We start from the raw sequence: 18782 nt of genomic DNA, 5'->3' as shown, positions 1-18782 counted from the left end.
AAATCACTTTCCCTAGTCAAGTGGAAAGTGATTACAAGGAGACCATATTATTTTTAAAAACGAAACGCTTGAAATAGATTCACCCCTCTTACTTTGCAGGGAAAGTAACAACTTTACATCATACCAAACGGGCTCTAAATGCATAAAATCCTATTTAAAATAGTGAAATTAGTGTTCTATCACTTGACAAGTTTCTTGTCCCAAGCATCTTGTTTAAAATATCAAAAGAAGAGATACAATGAAACCTAGATAAGGAAAATAAACCAAATAATAGGGCAAAAAAATAAATTTATTTTTTATGATATCCTATCTATTTCTATCCTGACTGCCCCATAGGATTCATTATTATGTGGGTGACATGAAAAAGTGCTATTGGCACGCCAAATAAAGAACAACAATTTGACAATTTATAATATTTTATTATTTTTTAAAAAAAAATATTCAAATTCAAAACCAAAACCTAAAATTTTCTATAAGCCATAGATGTAATCATCTAAATTCAATAAAGGTATTTTTGTCAAAAAAATATTCAACCCTCCAAAACCCTCCGATTTGGAGGGTTGAAAACAGAGGTTAAATAAAGGTTTTTCAACCCTCCATTTAAGCCCCCAAAAACCTTACCCTTCATAAAATTTTGGATTCAAACAAATGTTGGTCCATAACCCTACCTTACAAAACCTTTATTTACCCCCTCCCAAGAAAGGTGTTAGGTGCATGACAAGGTGTTGCTATAAGGCATGCACGCAAGGTGTTCGATAAAATACCTATGAGGATTTAGCTTGCCATTTGATTATTTCCGTTGTCTCATTACACTCACACCGAATACTCAGATAGCTATTAAAAGTGTTATCAAATCTTTTGGGGGTTAGGTTTTCTACAGTAAATATATTGTTATCCCAAATTATCCAATTGAAGATAATAACCTTCCGGGGGTGTAATGGCCCTCCAAGATGGTTAGTGTATCATGGTTACACAACTCCACCATCATTGAAAAAGCACAAGAAGGTCCGGTAACCGTTGAGTAGATATGAATAGAGAAGAAGGTTAATGAAAGTAATTAGATAACAAATAATGATTTTGATATTGGAATTTAATTCATAGTGTTTAAGATAACAAATAATGTGCTGCTCTGCACAGACCAAGGCCCAATTGGGCTCTATGGATCCAGCCCTCACTACTAGGTCGTATCCTCATTCTAATGAGCCAATTTTTCATGAACTTAGAAAATTCATGATAATAATATTTCTTGCTTTAACATCCATTGAACTTTGTAAGAACATATTTGATTTGAGAGTTTATTAAAAAAAATTGTATTTGTTTTCCTTCACATATGTTATTGTTTGGTGTTAAAAAAATTTTACTTTTCATAAGACTTGGAACAAGTTGGACAATCAGCCTTTTCCACTATAATTACATATATATATATATATATAACTATAATTACATCTTTGAAATTTATAGTTATATATATATGACACGTAATATAATTAAGCTTGTCATTTTCTCAATCTAACGGTTGGTGATTATGTATACTTGCTTACAAATAAGATTATCCTTCTCATAGCTAGCTAGCACACACTACTAGTTGTCATTCTGTCTAGTCTTCTGGAATAAAAAAATCATCATTGTATTCACTGTCGGCATGTTTTTATTCATTGTAAAGATTAGACCAATTATATTGTGGTCCCATGCATGTATATGTATATGTATATATTTAAATATATGTGGACTAGATTTGATCAAGTTCATTAATCCTAAGCATGTGTCTATATCCAAAGGTCAAATTAATGTTGGAATTTTCTCAAAGTCAAGATCATGGGATATTTAAATCATGGAAATGTTGAACTTTCATTGATTATTCTGTCTTTTTGACAAACAAAGCAACAGCAACATGTAGTTATTGTGCATGGAGAGATAAAAGATCTTGAGTTGCTTACATATTGGATGTTTTTTTTTCACTAATGGAAGCTAAATGATGGCAGTGTCTAGTGAGAAGATCACTAGAATCTATAGGCACTAAAAGGCGAAAGGAGTTAGCTTCTTGACATTCATAAAGAGGGACATCTCAATGTTTGGAGTACAATGAGACATTTTCTTTTTAATTCACTTGTCATTAATTCATGACTTCTTCTTTGGATGATCATCATCTCTGTACTTAAGTACACATATATCTATCCCTTTTTCAACTCTACCAAAAAAGATTATGCTATACAAAAAAATCATCATTATATTCATGTCGGCATTGATAGTGTCGGCATATATAATTGTGGACTATAACAATATATACATGGAATATTGTATGCTTTCATGATATACTACTTTTATGTGTTAAGTTTTTTCTTTTAAATATTATTTAATGAAAAAAGTGACAGATTTTTCATGCATATATATATATATATATATTAATCTCAATGGACATTTTGAAAGGTACTTGAGTGGTTTACAGTTAATTTTGTTGGTTTAAAGTAATGCAAAGAGATCTAAAACCTTTTCATCTTTTTTAACCTTTATTTTTCTTTTCCACTTTCTTGCATTCAAATCTTTCTCCACTATTGCTAATAAGGCCATTTCAAAGTTTAATGGTAACTATTGCGTCAAATTTGGTGAACATATATATAGTAAACAAAAGGTATCCCATTTTCTTTGGGTCAATTTATATACAAACAAACACTAAAAAGTCTATTGCACATTGATATTGGCAATGATGTCAAAGGCCCACAAATTCAAGTGCATAATGAAAGACTCAAATGAGCATTACTTTCTTAAAAATAATAATAATAAACTTGTCATAAAGTAAATCCAGCTAGCTTAAATATTCCATATATATATACCTTTCTTTATCTTTCCATTTGATTTCTTTTTTTTTTTTTATTTAATAACAATAGGTGACAAATATCCCCACTAAAAAATTTATCAAAAAACAAATAAATATGGAAGTCCACTAGTTAGGCTAGTTAATTGACTCTTAAAAATTTATTAACTTGATCAAGCTCTATATAGGGTAACGAAAGTTTATCACGTGCACATTGTTTGCAAGTCCGGTTTAATCACACATCCTCTAATTGAGAGAGTCCATGCATGGGCATATATGTGAGGGCAACCCCATCTTATTAGGTTGGTATTTTGAGATTATGGGACTCTCATTGTGTGCATCATTGGTGTTTTCATTGAGAGTGAAACATATGGAGCTGGACGAGGGGCTAACCAGCGGAAGATTCTAACCAATAAAGGGGTTGACCCGAGAAAAACCCGAGTGCAGTGCTATTGATTAAAGCGTTCCTGACCCAATGAGATCATCGGGTCTAATCGGGGGAGCAATATTGCAAACCCAGTTTAATCCCATATCCTCTAATTAAAGAAGAGTCCCATGAATATATATGTGGGAGGTAACTCCATTCTATTAAGTTTGTCTTTTGAGATTGTTGGTCCTCCACTGTATGCATCACACAACCAAAAAAATTTGTAAAAATCATCTTGAGCTAATAAATCCTAATATCATGAAACCCTCGAAAAAAAATGATTTATTCTATGAAGGACCCATCAGAGTCCATTATATTGTGAAAAGTATGGTGAGTGTGGGGTTTTGAATCCGGACCTGTCGATCACTGCCGAGTCCGTTTATTACCACCTAACTAAGCAAGCGATGGTTTGATGTTCTTTCTCTCATGGTAAATACAAACAATATATTATAATTGAGGAGTAATTATTAATGAACAACGCAGCGGCCAACATGACAAAATTAAGAACAGGAATGACGTCAAACCTGCCGAGGCTTTTTTCAAAGTAATAATTAGGTGTTATTTTATATATATATAAATCCTGTGAAACATAAAGTACTCAATTAATAAAATTATCAGATGTTTGATCTCCGGTGTTCTTTCTCTCTCTTTGATCTATGCGGTATGGCATGTTACACGAGGATGGCTATTTTAGACTTTTAGTCATGAAAGTTACCATTTTTAATTGGTTAACGTCTTACTCATGCTTTACGTCAAACTCTAGGCTTTTAATTTTTATTTTTTATTTAGAAAAACCATACCACCATTGAATGCATATATACATAGAAAGATGATTAAAGGTTTAATTAATTGCAATATAATAACATGATTGATTACTTGAAACATAAAGTGTATATAGTTAATTCAACAACAGCGTAAATACCAAGTGAAATAGCATTAATATAATTGTAAATGGATTCTAAAAACAAAGTTAAAACATCACCATCACTTTTCTTCATGAATACTCAAGAGTACCCTTAACCATGGTAGCCTAAATGCATGCATGCCTAACTCATCATGAAGTTTAATTACAAGCAGTAGTTTCCTTATCACTTAACAAGCAAGACGTTTGAATTCATAGCTATATGTACATATATTTCCATTATAGCCAGTACTATCACAGTATGAGGTTTGCCACTAAGTTATAAAGAACCGTGTGGCAAGGATTGTGAAGTCATTTTCATGTCCTACTTGATCTAAAGAGCTAGCTAGAATTGAGGAAGAATGAAGCCATCATCATGAAATTGCATGAATGTTGTGAAGGCTCTTCATGTGTCATTGTTCTAATCCTATCAACTGTTTGTCATGTTTTAAAGAAGAGAAATATGTAAAGACATATTGATGATTAATATATGCATTAAAATATGTATATATTCTTGTTTTTTAAATAAAAATACAAAAGTTATCATTTGAATGTTTGATTCAAGAAAAACGGCTAGAGAATGATAATCTATCAAGAGGACAAATATAAGAAGGAGAAGGTGAAGACCATATTTCAAAAGGTTTGATATAATGGCTGGTGTTGGACATGTTCAATGAAAAGAAAAGGGACCAGGATATGGACTCTTGTCTACTACTTGCTTTTTCTTTGAACTCAATGTTGGCCTACCTATTGTTTCTTCTATAATTGCTTGCTTTTTAAGGGTGGCATTCCATCATTTCATTATTGTTAATATAGTATCACAATAATTGATGGCTTCATCATTTTGATTAATTATAATATATATATACATGATTTTGTTATCATGTTATATGAATTTGATTAAATAACGAAAGCTAATAATTATTTTATTTTTAAATAACAATATATAAAACACATCATATCAAGAAATATTAATCATCGAATAAGGACCAGTATGATCATTGACTATGAGGTTTTTGTAAATTTGTGAGTGTTGAAAAAGTTTTCTTCTTGGAAAAGGTTCCCAAATAATACAGGGACCAATAAAAAAACACACAAAATTAATATTTTTTTTCAAAAAATTAGTCACCTTTTATTTAGTGATTAGGAGTGTCCATATAATCCATTATAAGTTGTAACAAACTCTATTAAAGAATATATTTTTAACATTTTTAATTTTTAGCAAATGAGAATTAATAGAGAAATCCACCAACCGATGCAAAGGTTGCACATGAAAAATGAACATGAGAAAAGAGAAAAGAGGAAAGAAAGGAAGGAAGAAGATGAAGTAAGCCACAGTGTAAGTTCGGTAGGACCGGCAGTACAACATACCAACCCATGTACATCAAAAATATTATATATATATATATTAACTTGCAACGTGTGTCTTATACTTGTCCCACCGTGTCACATCTCTTTGCCAATCATTGCCTCGTCCCATCTCATCTCCAATCCCAGCCGTCCATTTCTCCTATCATCTAAATAATAATTCACTATTTTCTTAACTAAACAAATATTAATGTTTATTTAGTTAAATAACAATAACTTTTTTGAATAATTGGAAATGAATTGAATTGGGACAAATGAATAAATAAATGTTTCCATAGAGTCTTGAAAATTGAGTGGCTTCTAAGTCTTCCTTCAAAAATAAAAAAATAAAAAAATATTTCTCCTCATATGTTGGAATAGAACAAGTTGGATTGCTGGTTTCTTTTCTCTTTTTCCTTGCAAGGCAATGCCATGAAGTTTCTTGTCTTTACTATTATAACACTACTACTCCTTTAGATTACCCAGAGAGAAATATTTAACGTGTGTAAAATATTATATATATATATATATATAGATTTTTTTAAAAGTGATTGAGACTTTAGTAGCCACCATCTTATGTGGCTTTTATAAAGATATGATAAAAAAATAATTCATGGGTTTTATTTTTTAACAATTAATGCAACATGTGAAAGTTGTCTACTATTATTTATGGACCAAAAGAGGGCAACATCAACAACTAGTCTTATTAGAAAAAAAAAAAAACCATCAACAAGTAGTCATAAATAATAAATGCACTTAATTAGAAAACCACCTACTATACTAGAAAGCCACAATCTTATTCCAGCACCCACCAAAAAAAAAATTCTTTTTCTAGGTAGGAATTAACTGAAAAACTAATATACCCTACAAAGCCAATTTTAGTTATTATTTGATAATAAAATAATTTTATTTTATTACATGCATAATTATGGGTATTGTATTATTCATATTTGATGATATATTATTATGGGCTTGCATTGTATAAATTTCAAATTAATGACAGAGATCATTAAAGTGAGACATGATTATTTATGTTCCTTGCAACCCAAAATAGTTCACAACCTATTAGATAAAATATGATTTTTTTTTTATTCATTATTGGTTGTCACATGTTGTACTACTATATGTGATAGAGTGGTATGTCTCAGCCACTAGAGTGGAGACTTTTAGTAACATTGTGGTGGATATTTGTAGTTGACAAATATTAAACTGGACCATACAAAACTCTTAGACCAAACACTGTCATAGAACAAAAGAGTTATTCTGTTGCAGAAAGTCCTTATTACCTGAGGATTTATTAAATCTTATGTATAAATTATATTACTTTGATAGTGTCAACCCGTGATGCTAATTACAGGCTATATACGGACACATTGGGTTATATAATAAATACATGAAAGGTTTGTAGTCATCCAAGATGAGATCTATCACTCCTATTGTAGGAGAGAATATTCTAGATTGTGTTTCTTATGCGTTGGATAAATCCGGCTGGTTAATTTTTTGAAAGTATTTTATTATATATGAAATATATATTATTATACATTTTTCTTAAATTGTTTTATGTCCAATAGTGTAAAGAAACACACATATAAGTGGAGATCGACAGTGCTATTGGTGGTCTAATTATCCCACTTATATGGAATATTTATTGATAGAAGGACTAATATGTAAAATATTATATTAGGGTCTCACATATGAATATATCTAATCTTTGGATTAAATTGCAATTTGTTGATGGACATGATTGTGATTATAAAATTAGTATGGACTAATTTGCTAAAGATGTAGTGATCCCAAACGGGTCCACGCTACATGTTCTAACCTTATCCGAATATATTAACTCCCTATAAATATGTGATATAAGATTAGGGTTTCTCAATTAATTAGTTTGTGATTGCCATCAAAAGCCATCACTTCTTCCGGATCAAGGGTGAAAAGTTCGAGAGGATTTTGCGCTTATGAAATCTCTGTGAGGTAATCCTGATATTTCACATATATTCATGTGTTCATGTGATCGATCCTTGATAATTAATCAATTGTTGATTAAATATCAATTAATTGTAATTGATAGTCATTGGAACGATTTTTCTTGACTCTAATTTGATTAGATCGATTATTACCAACATTAACACCATCCTACCTTCATTTCGAACATGCATCATCAAATCAATTGGAAATGGCGCTAACACATCCTTTTGGTTTAATAGATGGTATGAAGGACAATCCCCCAAAGATCTCTAGCCATCCCTCTTCATGGATTGTACTTCTCCCTCGATAACTTTAAGACAATTCACTCTTTTACTCAACTTTCAAGAGAACTTTTTCCAAACAGCTTCAGTAGACGATCTTACCACAATCTTGAATACAATCCCGGATTGCTCTGATGATCAGGAAGATTTTTATACTTGGTCACTAGAAAAAAATGGAACCTTCACTGTTAAGTCCTTCTACAATTTCTTAATAGATGGAGGGCTTTGCAGCCAGCTTTGCTCTCAGTTTTGGAAAACTCAATCTCCAAACAAAATCACTTTATTCTGTTGGCTTGTCAAGGAAACAAAATTCTTACTCTTGAGAGTATTCAAAAAAGGTAGCAATCCAAACGTTACAGACACATGCATTCTCTATCATAATAGTTCTGAAACGGTGAACATCTTTTTATCAATTGTGTATAGAATCTCCTCCATCCTTAGTTTCCAATATCTGGACCACATGGCTTCCCTTACTAAATTCTTCTCATTGGAACCTGTGGGATCTCTGCTCCAAAGCAATTATCTAGAATATTTGGCTGGAACAGAACAATCGCATTTTTAATCTAAACCGCTCGCCTATTCTTTCAATATTTTATAAGACTGCTAATATGCTTCTCTCTTGGTTTTCCGTAGCTTCAAAGTCTCATCATCAGGCAACCCTGGAAGCCTCTCAGAGCATCAAGCGCTCTCTCAGCTTCATGAGCACAAGACCTACAAATCTTATTGGCGATTCAAGGCACACCACAGATCGGGAGTAGTCCTCTTCTTCCTGCAGTTCGGACAGGCCTATGTCTCCAGACTGTAGCCTTTGCCGGTCCAGCTTATTCTCTCTTCTTCTACATCTGTCGCTCCTTTTTTCTAATTTTGTACTCTGTTTCCCTTACCACTGGATAGGATTTCAGTCTATATGTTTTCTTTGTGTGGTTGTTTCTTTTTTTCTAAGTTTACCCAGTAATTTTCTTTTATATTCAATAAATTTATGATTTATCCACTTTACTCAAAATAAATAAATAAATAAATAAATGCACTTAATGAACAATCAATTTCTTATATTTTTAACAGCTTACATATGAAATAAGAGTCTTTGGGTTTGTTAAAAACTTCAAAATAAAGGTAATTTCATTTTCCTTGTGAATAAGGCCAGTATTAATAAAGCTTGTTTTTGATGAATTACATGTGAAAATATTATTAGTCTTTGGGTTTGTTAAAAGCTTAAAAATAAAGGGAAAACTAATAATAATAATTGAAAGAAAGTTATTTCATTTTCATGTATGAATAAGACTAATATTTACTAACATTTTGTTAATTAAGAATATTATTAATTAATTATTAATGAGAGCAAGAATGTTAAGCTTGTATTCTTTAGGTGTCATTTCTCCAACCTACTACCCCAATAAAAGGCTATATGTTCTTAGACTCCTTTCAATTTTATTTGATTAATTAAGTTTATTTAATTTTTTATAATTTTGAAAAAACTTTTCCCACCCTATTGTTGAAGATATCTTAGAAACCAATCCATTAAATTGCAAGAATATATATATATATATATATATCAAACTTGAAAGAGTTGCTTAAAACCCACTAAATTGCTCCTCTACTTCCCTCCCTTTCATTCCCACACTCTTATATTGACTTCAATCATAAGCATACCATTTCAATCTCTCCCTCCACTCCCTTCAAATCAATATCCATTTATATTTCCAGTTCTTTCTCTCCCTCTCAACTCTAACAAATTAACCATCAATTCTGCTGAAAAAAAAAAGATCGAAAATGGGCCGACATTCATGTTGTGCTAAGCAGAAGTTAAGGAAAGGTCTTTGGTCACCTGAAGAAGATGAGAAACTATTCAACCACATCACTAGATATGGTATTGGTTGCTGGAGCTCTGTTCCTAAACAAGCAGGCAAGTTACATGTATATATATATATATATATATTTCTGTTTTAGTGTTTTTGTATCTGCATTACTGCATTCACTTTGAATCTTAACTGAATTTTCATTTCAATGCACGGTTGCAGGATTGCAAAGATGTGGGAAGAGTTGCAGATTAAGATGGATAAATTACTTGAGGCCAGACCTTAAAAGAGGAGCCTTTTCACAAGTGGAAGAGGACTTGATCATTGGATTGCATGAGATTTTAGGCAATAGGTATGCATTTTATATTGATACTTTAGTTTATTTTGTGAGAAATATTTCGATGAAGTGATCGGAGTTTGTGTTGTCATTTGCAGGTGGTCTCAGATTGCAGCTCAATTACCAGGGACGGACTGATAACGAGATCAAAAACTACTGGAACTCATGTCTCAAGAAAAAGCTTAAGCAAAAGGGCATTGACCCAAGCACTCACAAGCCATTGATTGAGATAGAACCACTAGAACCACAAGAACAAAAGCCAGATGTAAAGGATTCTAGGACAAACTCTTTCAAACCTGTCTTTAATCCATTCCCTATGTGTGAATTCGAGGCGGTTATCGATACATTGGAGACCAACATTAACCTTTACAACCAACTCCAGCAGAATTTCAGACCTTTTGATCCGAATGTATTTGCTGCAAACTCCGAATTCGATCTTATTCAGCCTCATGATTCAGGACTTTTTGACTATAATACTGTTTTTGATGTTTCGGAGAGCTATGGTACCGGAGAAAGCTCAAGTAACAGTAGTAACTGGAACTGCAATTTAGGAACTCAATTGAACAATGTCATATGCAATGAAACAGTGAACTGGAGTTCTGAAACCAATAAATTGGAAGCATTATTCCAGATGGAGGTGAATGCAACAGTGCAAGCTCAACAAGGCAAGAAGGAGCTTTATCCATGGCCGCAAGAACAACAGCAGGAGCAGAACTCAGAGGATTACAATAGCTTCCCATCACAGTCGCGCTCTCAAGAGATTTCCGACGGGTGTTTCGACCTATCTCAAGGACAATTTGACGCTGATTTTCTTTAATATCCAGCACATATTTTGTCTTTCTTTACTGTTTTATATAATTTTACATTGTTTTGAGCTTCATAGAGACATGATTCATATCTATATTTGAGGTGTGTAATTACAGTATATTTCTGAATGTGAATGGGTTTGTTTAAACTGCATAATCAAAATCATCATCTTCTATTTTCTCTGGCAGCTTTATTTTATAAACTGAAGTGAAGTGAAAGGATGTATGAAATGCATCACAAAGTCACCATCATATTAGAGTGTAGACTTAATTGTCATAACAGCACACTGTAGAAATCCACACTGTTCTAAAACAATGTTCGGAAAAATGGAAAAATCTGAATGTTTTTTTTTTTCTGTTTGGCATGAGTTGTGGTATCTGCATAATTCATTGTGTTCACAGCGACAAAAATGACGCAGAGGGACTTGAATGATGAAATGATCTCTGATTTTTTTATTTTCAACAAAGTTAAAAACGTAGTGCGGAAGCTATGCACCTTGATGTAACAGACATGATATAGCTAAAGAAAACCAGAATTTGTCTACTTTAATATTGAAAAAGTTCAACATATGATGAAAGATTGAAAGAATTTTTGATGCAAATGTGTCGCAGTTAAACACAGTATTCCATTGGAAACCCACTTGGACAGACAGGAAAGGAAAGAGTCAGGCATCAAGTGAATAACATAACATCATAGTTGAGAAACGATCCTGCTGAAAAGAAAGACGAAAGAGCGAAGAAAGTAAGAATGATCTAATTGGCCACTTTGATTCATTTTTTTTTTTTCCTTAATCTATGATGCTCACTTTCATCCTTTATGTCAAATTTATAGGCTATGTTTTATCATTCAATCAAGATTGCAAGTCTGAATAGTGATAGTAGTTTATTATATTCACTGCTAATAATTCAAGAGCGCTACCACTTCACTTTCAACCTTTATTCAAAGGAACAGCAAAATAGTGGACACACTTAAAAGAAAAACATCAAGAAAAAGACTTGGATTTCAATGTTTCTCAGACTGCTTGGGGCCATGCATTGACATAGATGCTATGCCAGAGCCATCAGGCTCACAAGGACATAAATACGAGGTCCCTGATGATAACTTACTAGCAGAAACACATGAATTCAATGTGGAAATGTGGAATTAGAATGTCTTTCTCAAACCTTACCTACATAACATTGTCGGCATCGACTGAACAAAAAAAAATGTGGTCCTTCAAGAGTGTACTTTTTGTATCAAGTTGGAAAGTTTCGATAAAGCAATACTACAGTGTTCTTCAAGTTAAATGCTTGAAAACTATATTAAAGAATCAACCTGGTAGTTTCTGAAAACCATTGTTTGTTTACATACCTGTCAATCACATTTGGTCAGAGAAAAATTAACAATGTAAATACACTATGGATTTGCCAACAGGAAAATTCAGGCTTTTAGCTCCTATCCCGGAGGGTGCCTGGCATTCAGAGGATGACTTAGTATTCAGAGCTCCTCATCCTTTTTATATCCTCTTAACACTGTCGCCGTGAAGGCTGACTATCCCTTCACTCATGAGAGTGGAAAGAGCATTGCGCAGCTGCCAATACCAACCATAATTAAACAAGAAAAAATGGGAACATGAGCGGCAACCGAATGGAGATTTTAGCAAGCTCTATGAACAACTATGACTCAACAAATCACAAATACCAAGTTTGCTCAGCATTATATCATGGTCCTACTAGGTTGGTTCATCAATTTCATGTCCTAGGTTAGAATATTGTGATGGACAGTATCAGAAGTAAGATTATTGCTGTCAAATGAAAACTTGTCATAGTCACATTAAGTTTATCTTTGGGTCCGTTTGATTCATTCATAAGAATAACACAAACGGTACAGTACAAAACAAATGGTTAAAGCACACTACAAGTGCTTGTGCTATTCTACTTTTGATGTTTATTGAACAGCACAAAATTTCTTGTGCTGTTTAGTGCTTGATTTACAAAAATATAGAACTAAAATTTGTAAATTTACTATAATGCCTTTTCAGTGTCCTATATTTGTTTTACAATATAAGAACGTTAGACACAATATTTTTTTTAAATCCAAAGATTTAATCCAAACATACACAATTTTAAAAAAAAACCTTCAATCCACAGCCAACAAACTCCCATTAAAATCCTAATAAAAAAAACAAACAAGTAGATAAATAAATAAATAAATAATACAATCACAATGATTTAGAATAAAGAACTTGATAAAATAAATCTTATCTTCATTCAAAAAGAAACAAGGAAAATTCTAATTAGCTAGTGAAACTTAATCCCCTTTCAAATATATTAATGTAATTTTTAATTTTAAGTAGGGGCAACATGGTCTTTAAGTTGTCCTGTACTTTGATATGATTTTTGTACCATGTTTTTAGTGGTACAAAAAAAATTAGTTAGTTGTGTTGTACTCAAGCAACCATTTGTCAGGTACTCTCAGTTATTTATAAATCAAACAAGTAACAATATCAGTTGTTCTATGTTGTCTCTTAAAATATTGAGTATCTAACTGACCCTTTGACTTCATGTATGGGATTTGGATATTGTGATGTGGGACAGTATGGGAATTTAGAATATTGTGGTTGAATAAAAATTTGTGGCAACTTACATCGTTAAGATGAACTTCAAATGAATTTTGCTTCCTCAGCTCTTCCAGTAGCTGTGTTATTAGAATAGCACTGATGTAAGAGGGCAGAAAAACCATACTAAGAATCTTGAGTGAAAGAGACTTTTACCTCTGTTAGACGAGTAGAAGGCCCCCCAAGTTGCATTTTGTCCATTACAAGATTACGAGTTGCTGTAAGTAAATTTTCACGTCTCATCCTTTCACTCGCAGATATGCCGGTAGTTATAAGATCCATGTCAATTGTCCCTTTTTCCATTAAATAAAAATTGTTATTTCAGCATGCTAATGGAAATTGAGTTACTTAGGAGTTGGCCTTACCAGTAGCATGGTCAGTTGCTGACTGCTGCATTGCAACTTCAAGCAGTCTGAATGCCTCATCAACATCCTTTCCATTTACCTGAATCATAATTGCAACAAATAAGTACAAAAAGCTCAACCATGACAGTTTAACAATAATATAGCAGTGAATTTCTAACCCATTCTGAGAAGCGCATGCGAGCAAGTGCTTCACTAAGACGAATCAAGCTCTCAATTTGCCTAGCTGTTGCTGTTATTACCTATCAACCAAAATCAGGAGTTAAGAGCATTGACCGTTTTGCTCAACAAAAATGACAAAGCAAAAAAGAGAAAGGATCCTGTGCACATACCTTCTTACCACTTCCAGGGAAGTTTCCTCTTTTCCGCATTTCAACATAGCCACATACCAATTTTTCTGCTGCTTCTTCAGATAACTGAGGATGAATATGCTTTCTTGCATAGCTAATATATGCAGTTAATGTGGGAAGGTCCAAAACATCATGTACAATGCTCTGAAATGCAGTAAAAACTTAAATCAACTAGATGTCTTCACCATACTAAATAAAATGATCTTTCCCCTCATTTCTTAGACAAGAAAATTTCTTTTACCAGACAAAAAATAAAGATATTTGAAATATATTTAGTTTGTCTGTATAGCTCTAACATTATACATTAAAAACAACATAAAGCCACTTATATCACTCATTTCACAATTAATATTTCTCATGTAGTATTGAATTCGTAAAATTCCAAAGTTAACATAATTATTGAAATTACTAGTTATGTTGCAGGATAAAGCTGCAAACATGTAGATAGACAAATATAAAAGCAAGTACAAATGGTTCACACCTCTGGATTTTCAAAGTGAAGTGCAACAATATGTTTAGCCAGACGCCTATCAGTCTGTTCATCGGGCTTGTCCAGAATTAAGTAGATAAGATCAAACCTAACAACATAAAGATTTTATCATGAAGTAGGAAGTGATCACGAAAGACAATGCCGAGAACTTTACTAGCGAAGCCACAAATGGGGCATAAGAAAGCAGCCCTAACTCGAGGAATGACAAGATGAGCTAATCCAGACAATTTACAGCATAATACCACATACAAACAGATTAATATCTATTTATCATTTGCATTTCCACCTGGATAGCAGTGTCGGAGGAAGATGAATATTGTCAATAACAGAAAGGCGAGGGTTGTAGCGGGATCCACTTGGATTTGCACACGCAAGGACTGATGTCCTTGCATTCAAAGATGCAATAATTCCAGCCTTTGCAATTGAAACCGTTTGTTGCTCCATAACCTGCAAGAAAGGAAGCTTTTTATATATAAAAATAAGTAAAAATAAAATAAACTGCGGTTGTCTCCTTCACAAAACATACTCATTTAGATTATAAGCTTATAAGAACCTGAAAATTACACATAAAGAACTAGGAAGAAAGGATAGCTAAACTAGAACCTGGTCAAATTTTAGGAAAAATTGATCCATGGTGCCATGCATAAAGGAGACATATCTTGAGGTACATTGCGTAAAACCATTTAACTAAGAATTTTGAAAATAAAAATTATGCAGGTCAAATTTGAAAAGAGAAGTTGGAATTAACTTCAAGATTCTCCGGTTCTTCAAAATAAGGAACATATACTTTACACACAAGTTTGCATCAAATGAATACTTAAATCAAGCTCCAAGTCCAGGTTAAATGATAATGACCTCATGCAACATGCTTCTTGCATTCTCAGACATCTTGTCAAATTCATCAATACAACAAACACCTCTGTCACTCAGGACAAGTGCACCACTCTCCAGAACCTAAAACATAGAGAATTAGAGGGGTTTAAGCAAAGTTCTTGTAGTAAGCACCAATATATATATATTCTTAAGAAATAAAATAAACAAAGCCTCCAGGTGGACTATCATACTGTTTCGCCAGTCTCTGGATCTTTGGTGACATAAGCAGTCAAGCCAACTGCAGAGCTCCCTCTTCCGCTGGTGTAAATGCCTCGTGGAGATAGCTTGTGCATGTACTGAAGAAGCTGAGACTTGCTGGTTCCAGGGTCTCCAACAAGCAAAATATTGATGTCCCCACGGCAACTAGTACCTACCTGAAGTTTCACAGCACTCCCACCAAAAAGCTAGTACAGGATTCAGTTATACAACATGTTAGCATTGTGAACTTAGCAACAAAATCCCAGCAAAATTTTAAGCTGTGTGCAGGTAGGTCAACCACAGCCCCGTCACATATGTACTTTGGAAAATAACAAAAAATTTCCTATGTACCTGGCATAAAAGGCCCCTTTTCACGTCATCCAGCTCCCATATGTTTGGAGCTAGAGATCTGGTTAGCCGGTCATAAATATCTGGCTGCTTCGCAAGTTCTTTCAATTTCTCCACCTGGAAAACCCAAGCCAAGTGAGCAGATTTAGCCAATAATGTAAACGTCCTCATAGAAGAGAGTGTAAAAAGACCAATTTTGGGAATCAGCAGAAAGATGGTGTGATACCTTGTCCTCATAGTCCAAGGAATCATCTTCACTTGCAGTTCTCTTGGTAGAAGAGTTATCATCACATTCCATGGGATCCTCAATGTGCAGCCGTGACTTATCAGTCTTCTTCAAATGGAGGCAATCGATGTAAGTCTGTGACCAAAAAGATTAGAACAGTCACATATTTTGTCCCTGAAACTACATAGTTCTCAACAAAGCTCCATCTCTCATAGTATATGAACTGTTAACAGGAGAAACATAATTTGCTTGATCCTTCCAGTACCTTAAACAATGACTTGACAGTTCTTTGTGTTGGCCCTACCCGAACGCTCATGGCCCTGTATACGCCAGTAATCTGTGAGCATACAAGAGATAAAACCATCAAAATTATGTAAACATTTGTTGTCTGTTGTATGCCAAAATACAAATGAACGTAAGTGCAATGAATCGAATATAAGCTGGCATGATACAATTGTTTGCCCTTTTTTACCTCAACTCTATCGCCAGGTTTTCCAGAATCCACTAGTTTGCCATGCATTATGATACTGACTGTGTGTGGAGTCCCTCCCTCAGGTATCTCATCTGGGGTCTCCTGTAACTTTACTATCTGTTTATCTGTAAAACTGAATTGCCATGGACAAGATATGTCCGTGTTTAGGTCAAAACAGATGCTCATATCACCTGATATCATCTACTAGCGGTTAGCCAAAACAAGCTTAATTCGGAGCATTTATGCAACCACTTATACCTGCATCTATTATGGACTAATGTCATAGAGTTGAGAGCAAGACATTCTTGCCTTCCACACCTGGTTGGCTCATTGATTCGACCTAGAATAACAAAAATGTAACAACCCACACCAGTTAGCAGCAGATGGTGGTGAATGGAGAAAGTTGCTCATCCACGGAAAGGTAGCTTACAAGACCACTGCTACAGACTAGAGTTCTTCATTTGTTTATATTGATTGTTAAAGCTTAACACATGGTGTGATTAGTTAAAGAGAAAATTTTTCAATTCATGTTGAATTGATGAGTGGTATCCAGAGGATAAAATAGTAAATCCCAGTGTAAAGTGCATTAGGAATATCAGAACATTAGTCTCCCTGGCTAAGCAACCATCAGCATTCTTAGCCATTCGCATGACAGCTTGCCCTTAATAATCAATACCAACTATCAGCTTCAGTGAATTAGCTGCTAAGAATATCTATCGTTTTGCCCACCATTAAGAAGAAAGATCAGATCAACATGCATGATAGCTCAAAGTGGAAAACATGCAAGCAATTAATGTTAAGTACTTCAAGCATAACACTGAGAAAATATTGTTTATTGCCCAGCAGGGCCACCAGTGATGACTAGATTATGTCCATATTTTGCAGTTAGCCTCAATAGTAAACAGAGCTATATGAATCAAAGAATCGTATTGCTAAAATAAAGACATACTAGAAATGTACCTCTGTCCAGAAGAACAGGGTCAGAGTAGTATCCGCAAATGAGGCACCGGAAAACTGCCTCCTTTACCACTGGAATGATAGAACTACATCGAATAATCATGCCTTTCACTGAAACCATCTTCTCGATATCTAATCAAATCAGATGATTCAATCACAAGCAGTTGGAAAAGTAAACTCAAAACCGAATTCCTGTAAACAATTAAACAAAATATTGGTACCAGAAGGATTGAGATTTCTCATGGAGACAGATGATTTTAGATTGAATATTCGTGGCTGGATATGCTTCTGGTATGAAGGATCAAGCCTGGCTACCATGTCCATCAATACCAATTCGAATATTACTAACACCTCCAATGGATACCTCACCATCTTTGCATACAAGTCCGGGTCATAATCAAACACATCATGAGCATCAACATCCACCGATTCTCCAGCCTCTGACTGAATAATCCGGTCGATTGCTCTCATGTACTTCCCCTGCTCCAAGGAGTCAGGATCATCGTGAGGGCCACGAAAATTACGCAGAAACCGGAGGATGGCAGCGTTGACATCCGGAACACTGATGTTGGTACCCCAGACAAAGACTGGGGTTGGGTCAGCGGGATCGGAGAACTCATCGCCGGCGTCAGAGGCGGAGAGCGGGGTTGATGGGGTTCCGCGGCGGCGGGGGGTGCTGAAAGGATTGGATAAGGGGGAGGTGGGTGGAATGGAGGAGCGTGTGGGAGTTTGGTAGGAATTAGGGTTGGGTGTAGGCGTTCTCCGGCGCCGCCTTCGGCCACCGTTGGTGCTTGGAGGGATCGGCGGCGACGAGTCGGTGTTCGGGATGGGGCTCGAATGACCATCTGGGGATGACGAAGGACCTACAAACAAAAAATCACATAAAATTTTGATTTTTGCTCTGAAATACCCAAATTTATACTCTTATATGTGAGAGAAAATTTCAGGTTTTAATGCTTTGGTAGGAAATCACACCCTAAAAACACTAAAACTTAGGTTAAAACAAGAATGAATTTGGATCAAGAGAGTGGAAAATATAAGCAGAAACCAGAGAAAAATCATCAAAAAATTTAACAAATAAACGTTAAGGAAGTTTGATCTGTTTGTGAGAAAAGAAGCATGAAACCAAAATAGAGGAAGAGATGGAGAGAGTACCGTAGGGAGACGAGTAATCCGAGGACGCCATGGTTCAGTAGTTAGGGTTTTCGCAGGAGATAGATGATCAAGAAGAAGA

General features: G+C 34.3%; 2 protein-coding genes across 2 annotated transcripts; one reads left to right on the top strand and one right to left on the bottom strand.

Moving 5' to 3' along the window:
- The first annotated feature begins 9300 nt into the window (after positions 1–9300).
- Positions 9301–10826, top strand: LOC120260750 (myb-related protein Hv33-like). The gene is given in 4 exon segments (XM_039268308.1): positions 9301–9639; positions 9755–9884; positions 9968–9995; positions 9997–10826. Coding segments are annotated over 4 exon segments (981 nt in total). The 5' UTR covers positions 9301–9506; the 3' UTR covers positions 10687–10826.
- A 1048-nt stretch (positions 10827–11874) lies between these two features.
- Positions 11875–18772, bottom strand: LOC120262274 (DNA replication licensing factor MCM4). The gene is made up of 18 exons (XM_039270364.1): positions 18704–18772; positions 17770–18411; positions 17552–17680; positions 16850–16931; positions 16592–16724; positions 16385–16456; positions 16120–16254; positions 15897–16010; positions 15539–15751; positions 15330–15428; positions 14761–14921; positions 14466–14562; positions 13967–14128; positions 13796–13876; positions 13638–13716; positions 13429–13565; positions 13302–13352; positions 11875–12246 (listed from the first exon to the last, which is right to left on the bottom strand). The coding sequence occupies exons 1-18, from the start codon at positions 18732–18734 to the stop codon at positions 12172–12174; spliced, it is 2493 nt and encodes an 830-aa protein (XP_039126298.1). The 5' UTR covers positions 18735–18772; the 3' UTR covers positions 11875–12171.
- Between the last annotated feature and the right edge of the window lie 10 nt (positions 18773–18782).

Source organism: Dioscorea cayenensis, chromosome 5, assembly GCF_009730915.1.
Source record: "Dioscorea cayenensis subsp. rotundata cultivar TDr96_F1 chromosome 5, TDr96_F1_v2_PseudoChromosome.rev07_lg8_w22 25.fasta, whole genome shotgun sequence".
Lineage (NCBI taxonomy): Eukaryota > Viridiplantae > Streptophyta > Magnoliopsida > Dioscoreales > Dioscoreaceae > Dioscorea > Dioscorea cayenensis.
This window is presented reverse-complemented; position numbering and strand designations above follow the sequence as displayed.